This window comes from Clupea harengus, chromosome 10, assembly GCF_900700415.2.
Source record: "Clupea harengus chromosome 10, Ch_v2.0.2, whole genome shotgun sequence".
NCBI lineage: Eukaryota > Metazoa > Chordata > Actinopteri > Clupeiformes > Clupeidae > Clupea > Clupea harengus.
The window spans coordinates 18,849,235-18,858,230 of NC_045161.1; the positions used below are offsets into that span (position 1 = coordinate 18,849,235).

The following is an 8,996-nucleotide window of genomic DNA, read 5'->3' on the forward strand; positions in this document are numbered from 1 at the left end:
ACATCTCCATCATGAGCACATAACACACACACTTCCATCATGAGCACATAACACACACACTTCCACCCCACATAACACACACATCTCCATCACGAGCACATTACACACACACTTCCATCATGAGCACATAACACACACACTTCCACCACGACAACATTACACACACACTTCCATCATGAGCACATAACACACACACTTCCACCCCACATAACACACACATCTCCATCACGAGCACATAACACACAGACTTCCACCCCACATTACACACACACTTCCATCACGAGCACATTAGACACACACTTCCACCACACTTCCAACTGGAGCTTCAACCACAAGCTCTTCCAGCAGCACATTCTGCAGCTGTTTGTTTCTCTGGTCAGGCTGTCCTACAGCCCAATGTCGCTGTTATTTTGTTTTGTATTTTCTTTATATTCTTGTTGGTTAAAGGTGACTAATTGACTTGGGATGGATGGAGTGCCTGTAATAAAATGAGTATCTGAAGTTGTAGTAGGCCTGTAATTGTGGTTTTGACTGTGCTGGTTAATTTCAGTCATGCTTAAGGTAATTAAAAAAGAACAATTGTGAGTCACTGAACCCGGCACCTATATCTCTCCTAAAATGCCTTTTTGAAGTGCGTATGTATTAGTAGCTGTGTTAGTGTTTCAAAGTCAAAGTCTGAAATGTGTTGGTGCCGTTGCCTGCAATAGTGAGGATGATGAAAGTAAAGGCAGCATTAACATGAGCTGGTGAATCCATCCTGCGACTGTGCTTTAAACCACATCTTTTTTTATTGCAAATGAATATTACACGTTTGGATATAATCAGGTAATATACAAAAGGGAATATGACTTTAGAGCATTAACTGAAGAAAAAGGTTGAATGGTTAAAGGCTCCAATGGTTAAAAAATGACAAACAGGAGTCGAGTCTAGTGTTCTTTCCGAGGCACTTCAGATAAGCACCTCCTGGGTTTCATGCACCCTCAGTCCCATGCTAAACCCCAGAGGCCACAAGACTCCAATGCTACTAGCCTCTGGAAGTCCATGGGCGTCCCCCAGACGACTGAGGACCATAGCAGGAACATGTCCATAGCCTCTTCATCATCAGAGACTCGTGATGTGATAAAGCCTGTGAGCTGAGTGTATTTTGATCCCTTTTCTTTATGAACTTTAAAATAGTGTGGCAGAAGAATGAAACACTCGAAGTGCACTGAAGTAGTCGGATAGGAGCCATTTTCCGCTTCGTGTTCCGTTACAAAACAAAGTCTGTACTCCGGTTCCGTATTCTGCAGAGTATCTGTATCTTCTCGTAATGGTGGTAGTGTTGTTTTTGGGCTGAAGTTAGAGCTATGCCGTTTGAGTGCGGAGCAGAAGAGTCTTATTCTTTTGACAGAGTCGGAGCTGTTGTCTTCAGCTAGCTGAAGCGCTACTAAGCAGATGTTATTAAGATGAAAAGCGAAAGGAGTTCTCTCGGCCTGAGAGAAGCTTGGTTTTGCGTTGGGTAATAGTGTTGTTTTGGGTGCTGGGCGTGTCTTTGTTATGCTGTCTTCTTGGCGCAATAGGCCTTGAGATGGAATGCTTATTGGGGTGCCCCTAAGGACTGCAGTCTCAGTCGACTAACTGAAACCATATGCTCCCAGCTGGAAGTGTGTGTGCGTTGGGGTAGGGGGTGTGGGGTCCAGTCAGTTGACAGTGGGCACCTGGTTCAGGCTGTACTCCTTTGCTTTGAGTCTCAAGTTGGCAATGCTGTTGGCCATGTTCATTCCCTGAGTTGTCGTTGTGTTGGCACATGTGGGCGGGTAAGTGGCCATGGCACTGGAGAACACAAAATACAGAAAGAATAGAGAGAAAGAACATTAATAATCAAGTCTACAAGAGAAGCTTGACCACAATCAAAAATGGCAAACGTGCTAGGGCCAGGTTTTAAAAAGCCACTCCATTCCAACTTTAATGTATGATTATTTCGTCAGGTACGACGAGATATATTTTATTTTGTCAGAGAAAGCTTCCACTATTGAACAATTCAGGATTACTTGGCTATCAGGAAAAAGAACTATTGCATTATCAACTGTTCTAAGAGCCCCAGTTGGGGATGCTCTGCTCTAGTCGTTGAGGTAACAACATGCACACAGCACAGATGTTTAGTTATGAGACAAATAAACATTTCAGAGAGCTCAGCATGGACTCCTAACGCAGATCTCAGGAGGAGTTGTTTTCATAATCAGAGTGGCTATTGAACCAGATGCTGGCAAACCCCCATAACGTCTACCTCACCAGATGCTGGGAAATTCACAGCACATATATTTGACCCGCTTGTCTTTGACAGCTTGAAATACAGAAAATGCCAGAACTGTATCTTTCTTGTACGTTGGATGGTTTGTGGTATAGTTTGCTCTATGGAGATCACTTCAGTATAGAGGTGCAGAATCGGTACGTAACCAGGCGGAGATATGCGGTTTCGAATCGGCACCTAACCAGGCGGAGATATGCTGTTTCGAATCGGTACCTAACCAGGCGGAGATATGCTGTTTCGAATCGGTACCTAACCAGGCGGAGATTTGCTGTTTCGAATCGGTACCTAACCAGGCGGAGATTTGCTGTTTCGAATCGGTACCTAACCAGGCGGAGATTTGCTGTTTCGAATCGGTACCTAACCAGGCGGAGATTTGCTGTTTCGAATCGGTACTTAGCCAGGCGGAGATTTGTTGTCTCGTTCATTCAAATTTATGTTATTGATGTCACAGGAGGGATATATTTCAGGAGCTGAAGGTCTTTGCCGGAGGACTAGTTTAATCTCTTTCAAATTCAGGAGAGGCAATTGGCAGCTCGTTATGAAATAGTATCTCCCTTCATATAAACCATTGTAGCGCAGTACAGTAGGCTATAATTATCTGGTATGCTAGGCAACCGTGCCAAATTTTGATTAAAGACACACACCCAAATGCAGCTGATAAAATACACTGACCTTGACAGTCACCCTGTTAATCATTTGGCAGTGTGCTGTTCACCTCAACCTCATCTAATCCAAAGCTAGTGAAATGGCAGGATTTATTTTCCCCAGCACATGGTCCAAGAGTAAATGTAATTATTTCACCAGAAGTTCAGTCAAAAACTACAAATATCATTTTACCTGCATCTGGGCCAATGGCCACTGCTTTTCATTAGCGAAGCAGTAGGAATCGATAAATCTATGGTTTATTGTGTACACTTAGAAGAAAGGGAACTGTGCTGAACCAAGCTTTTCTTTGGAGAATATTCCTTAAAAGGTTCCATTTGTCATCATCTGATGAAGAAGTCTTTCAAGAACCTCTCGGAGAGTTATTTGGCAGTTGGCTTCAGAGAATATCCCCGCCACTGGGAACCCTACAGAGGTAAAAAGATATCCTCCTAAGCCAATTAATGATTTTTCATGTGGAAAACGATCTGTGCAAAGCTCCTAAATGTTTTAAACAGACCCTTTAGCTTTTGAAAGGGCCATGAAGAAGCTTTTAACCTAGGAGTATATGAAAGGAAGTCAGTACCTGTATGGGGCAGAGGACCCCCAGGACATGTAGTCGTTGGGTCTGGGAGCGGGGCGAGGCACCATTGGCTGCTCCACGTTCACATCGCTGGAGAACGACTTGAGAAGAGACGAATTCTTACTGGCTAGCATGGCTCGTTCATTCCGTCGGAACTTCGCCCGTCTGTTCTGGAACCACACCTGAGCAGGAGGAGAAAGTCACCGATGAGCAGCCGCATCCCTAACCCTCTCAGACTCACGAGGGCGTTACCGCTACACTCTTTGCTTTCATCGAATCATGAAATGAAACAGACAGTCACCAGCGAGACGGAGCCAGACCGATGAGGCTGAGAGGTAGGTGTGTGCCTTAGAACACCTTTAGTCACACCTTTCACTATATTTCAAGTCACTAAAATTGAGTGATCTTTAATGAAATAAAAAATGTAATCTCCATGTTTTTCCAAACTGAATGGATGAATCAGCACTTCACAGCATAAAGTGGAGTTACACGTGTCTTGTTAGACCCAGTGAATCAGTAATGACGGTCTATCAGCATTACATCAAAACCAACCGCACAGAAGCAAACAATCTTGCAACTTGAGGATTGTATCCACATAAACACAAATAGACAGCGATTAAGTAAGACAGGACGAGACGCGGGCGGCCCACCTGCACTCGGGCTTCTGTGAGATTGACTCGCCGTGCCAGGTCCTCCCGGACAAAAGCGTCGGGGTAGTGTGTGCGCTCGAAGACGCGCTCCAGGGCCTGCAGTTGGCTGCTGTTGAAGGTGGTCCTGTTCCTCCGCTGCTTCCTCTTCTTCTTCTCCTCCGTAGTCAAGCGTTCATCTGACACACAGGCAATGACACAAACACACACAGAGATGATTACATTCTGATCTTCTTCTTCTTCTTCTCGTCCGTAGTCAAGCGCTCATCTGACACACAGGCAATGACACAAACACACACAGAGATGATTACATTCTGATCTTCCTCTTCTTCTTCTCGTCCGTAGTCAAGCGTTCATCTGACACACAGGCAATGACACAAACACACACAGAGATGATCGTCTGTAGTCAAGCGTTCATCTGACACACAGGCAATGACACAAACACACACAGAGATGATCGTCCGTAGTCAAGCGTTCATCTGACACACAGGCAATGACACAAACACACACAGAGATGATCGTCCGTAGTCAAGCGTTCATCTGACACACAGGCAATGACACAAACACACAGAGATGATTACATTCTGATTTTTTTTGTTGTTTGGGTATAATCCACTTTAGCAAGCGGTTGTGCCTCAAATCACGAAAAGCTTTTGTGCCGAGTGGTAATCACAGGTTTCCTTCCATTCAAGACTAAGCGTCGAGTTATTGCCTAAAGAGCGCCATTTTGTCCATAATGCCTGAATTAGGTTGTGTGAGTGTGTGTGTGTGTGTGTGTGTGTGTGTTTGTGTGTGTGAGTGTGAGTGTGAGTGTGTGTGTGTGAGAGAGAGAGAGAGAGAGAGAGAGAGAGAGAGTGCAAAAATACAATTGGACAAACAGATATCTGAATAGAGCAAACATTTAAGTGTAACTTCTGGTATTAAATCATTAACCTGATATTAGCAATGAAGATGTCAGATGTTAGTAATGTTAGTTAAGAGTAAGAGATTCCAAACACAGTCCTGGGTGGGCCTAGTCTACTAAACAACAGTAGTGATTCTGAATGCATTTTACACTGCTATAAAAACAGGCTTTTTGTTTGAAGTAGCTCAATCCTAAATCGAATTATTAAAGGTCTTTCAGGGAGAATGACTGTTGTGTAAAGGATATAAGGATTGGCTTCAGACTGCAGAGTCGGAGCGACCTCGGGAGCTAGAGAGTGCCCCCGTGGTTTCAGAGTCTCGTGCTGATGTTGGTCTTTTCAAGCGATACTCGCAGACAGTCTTGGCATTATTTTGTGAGTCTTTCCTGATCCCATCGTTATTATTTGAGCAAGCATAATCTGGCGGTAATTAATGAGCAAAGAGCCAAAAGAGACTTGGTCGATGAAATCGTGACCACATGCACGGTTTTTTCCACCACTGTAATAACTATCATGATCCTTCCCCCACATAATTCATAATACATTGATACTCATCCAAGAAAAAAAGAATGCTTAATTAATTAACTCTTATGATCCCGTTTGTTTTATTAAAAGAAGTGTGCTATTCTTTTAAAATAGGTGTGTATTTCTCAGATCTTAGGTTAATGTAATTAGTTGGCTGGCTCTAAAATACGGCGTTTGGCGATTTGAGCATTCTTGTTGTAGCACCATCAAACATTAGCCTATTTCATCCCACACGGGAATTCTGTTATTATCAGAATCAATGTTTTAAAATGGTGATATATGCTAGTCAAACCATATGTTTCATAATGAACACATAAATACTCTATAATTTGCATAGGCCTAGCCTACATACTTTTTCTTTGTAGGCCTAGTAAAAATGTAAAACTAGGCCTTTGCTTAAGTGAACACACAATATATTGATATTTCACAAAATGGTAAAGTTAACCTAAACGGCTAAGAGGCAACAAGCTATTACCAAACCGGATAAAACAAATCCTTTCAAAACGGTGAGTGTCAGGACGGAGGGGAGGGGTACACTCCCATGAGACTGGGTCCGCTCATTCCAAACACTCACATCAATCAGCACCGAGATCAGCTCATAAAACTGCGCACGAGGAAAAACAGTTCGGTGACCAATCGATTCGCCCGGAAAGTCCCCCATGTTATAAGTGCTCGAGGGCGATGGAAGAACACAGATTCCACCTGGATGTCATTTGGTCTTTAAAAAGTAACTTGACACCTAATAACTACCATGGTAGTATTAGCTGTTTTTGTGGCTTTACGAGACTTTACTTTTGATAACTGAGTTCAATGTAGTATCGTTTTTTTTTTTTTTAATAATCCTTAAAACAAACATAACTGTATGGCACCTACGCTTGACTATTAAATCCAAAATTAAATATGCTTTTCATACTTATACTTTAAATAAATATTACAAAATATAGGCATAGGTATGCATTGACCTTAGAAATGTAATGGACATTTATTCGTTTCCGTTGGTCTGAGAAAAATATGATGGAATAAATTCGCTTTTTTGAAGAGTGAGGAGAGGTGGGCCCCGCAAAAAAAAAAAAATAAACAAACGAAAATGCTTTGAATTAGGTACCCCTAACAGTCTCTATGCTGTGGTAGGCTACGTGGTGAAGCAGCAATTAACTCATATTCCATTACGCAAGTAAATCAATAAGCAACAAGATCACAGGAATAGCTCACATGAACAGCATGGACTGATTGGTGTTTTCAAAATGATCCTTTCTTAAAAGTAATCTAAGTTGCAGCTGTCATATTAAGTGTTAATATCAATATGGTAATTCATGTTTTTCATCAGGAAATGTGCTAATTCTCATTGACCCTCCATGATAAGATGACAAGATAGGTAACAGCCAAGGCACTGAGAACAGATCTCTAGTTAATTATTCTACCACTGCCACGTGTGTTAAAGTAATTTGAGTCATGATAATTGCTAGCCTATGTTGTTGGCTGTCAAGTAGCTGGGCTGCGGCAACTGATGGATGGAATCGTCTTGTCTCCACGGCCTTCGTCAAGCTCTACAAAGGGCCCTGGGTCCGTGAGCCGTGTTGTAGGCAGGACTCTTACTTTAATATTTAAATGTGATGTGTAACCCCCATGAATAACGTTTAGTTGTCAGTTGTGTGTTATAAAAGTGACGTAACCTTCCCAGTATGGACAACCTATGGTGTCAGACCATTTGTTGTAAATACTGCCCACGATTGTGTGTGAGAGAATTATCTGTTGATCTTTTCACGCCGCCATTCGCTAAAATATGCCATTACTAGAATGGGTTGTTCGCCATGTGAACGTTCATCAGTAGACTGAGAAAAACGTCGAGGGCCGCATACATGTCTATTCTCAAACATAATTATAATAACAAGAAGGCAAAAACATATGGGATATGACTACTTTACATAACAAAACTACATATGGCATTGACATTTACATTAACTTCTTATACCATATCAGTGTATATCGCTATCATCAGCCCGGGCGAATCCCTAAATGACATTCCCCAAACTCACTTTCTTGTTGTGCTGTGTCGCTGCCGCTTGTCAAACCGGGAGACTCCAGCATATTCCGCCCCGACTCCCCCGTGTTGTCCTCCGTCTGAGTTCCCACCATCTCTCGCGCTTCCTCTAGATCCAACAGGTGACTTACCGAGAAGTTTTTTTTCGCCTGTAAATGTTCCAGGTTAGCAATGATCGGACTCTCGGTGCGACCGGGCAGCGTGGCTTGTCTGTCCACTACAGACGCATAGCTAGAAGTCATGACGCAGACTACACCGACAAAAATGATATTATATAATACTTGATCCAGCCAAATTGTATTTCAGCAACAAGGCATTTCCACTCTGAACAAGGGGGGAAAAAAGTCCGAATGCAACTTCAACTACGACTTCTCAAGACCCAAGCATCCTTAGTCCAGTTTGGCTCAGATGTTACAAGCAAGTTGTTGACATTTTAAAACGGCATATTCTGAAGTCTTAAATTCTGCGTTCTCGGTTCTGGCATACTGTTCGTTGTTGCTTTAGTAGAAAAGATTGTGTAATAACTCAACGCAAACCTCGAAAATGTCTCTGTTAGCGTGAGCCTCGCCCTTACGAGTTCGTAATTACGGAGTGCTCTCGTGTGTTCATTGCGAACAGTACTCGAGAGGGTGATGAGTGTGTTCGGCTGCGGAAGTGATGAAGTCCGGGAGACGCGCGTGTAGCGAGAGGCCGGACCCTCTGGGTTCTCCTCGCGCCTGTGCTGTTGAACACGCGCGAGCTATTAGGTCCCCTGGGGAAGTAATCGCCATGCATGAAACTTTCATTACGCGCCCTAGCTTTTGAGCTCTTCTTGCCGCTTTACAGGCGCCCGGTTTCATGCCCACAGAATCCCACCCTCACGCAAAACACCACTAATAAAGCACACTTTTTCTTCCACACAAGGCATTCATCAGCGGAGCATTGGGGGGTGTCGACTTAACATTCTCTGTATAGTAAATTGACAGTAAGGTTAAGTGGTACATTAGAGCCTCGATTACTGAATAACGACACAGCACTCGCATAGCCAAACAATGTGGAAGTTCAAGACTCAACCTTCACGTAGCCTATTAGGCTAATTTAAACAAACATTAACCTTGGCTAACTGGTTTGCTGAAAACAATCTTTAGCATTTCAGTGTGTGCTTGACATTTTTGTTTTAGTCCTGAGAGATGACATGGTGTAGGCCCATACAATACAGCGATTGAATGCACTGTCGTTCTGACAGGAAATTTCTCACTGGAGTCCGACGGGTCGAGCAACACCCCCATTTCAATCTGCGAAATGAACCCATTGATGTCGTCAAAGGGCCGCAGATTGAAAACAGATGTGCTGGCCCGCTCCCGTCTTCTGCGTATTTTTAATTAAG

General features: G+C 43.2%; 1 protein-coding gene across 1 annotated transcript; it reads right to left on the reverse strand.

The window, feature by feature from the left end:
• Positions 1 to 284: 284 nt before the first annotated feature.
• Positions 285 to 8,616, reverse strand: LOC105907771 (paired mesoderm homeobox protein 1-like). Its single transcript, XM_012836150.3, has 4 exons — positions 7,626 to 8,616; positions 4,166 to 4,341; positions 3,519 to 3,697; positions 285 to 1,812 (listed from the first exon to the last, which is right to left on the reverse strand). The coding sequence occupies exons 1-4, from the start codon at positions 7,870 to 7,872 to the stop codon at positions 1,680 to 1,682; spliced, it is 735 nt and encodes a 244-aa protein (XP_012691604.1). The 5' UTR covers positions 7,873 to 8,616; the 3' UTR covers positions 285 to 1,679.
• Between the last annotated feature and the right edge of the window lie 380 nt (positions 8,617 to 8,996).

Bases quoted from the DNA above. Each gene is read 5' to 3' on its own strand.
- LOC105907771 (XM_012836150.3), bottom strand. From the start codon at position 7,872: ATGACTTCTAGCTATGCGTCTGTAGTGGACAGACAAGCCACGCTGCCC. The intron at 4,342-7,625 runs GTGAGTTTGGGG...CCTGTGTGTCAG, and splicing joins CGACACAGCACAACAAGAAA to ATGAACGCTTGACTACGGAG. The intron at 3,698-4,165 runs GTGGGCCGCCCG...CCTCCTGCTCAG, and splicing joins TCACAGAAGCCCGAGTGCAG to GTGTGGTTCCAGAACAGACG.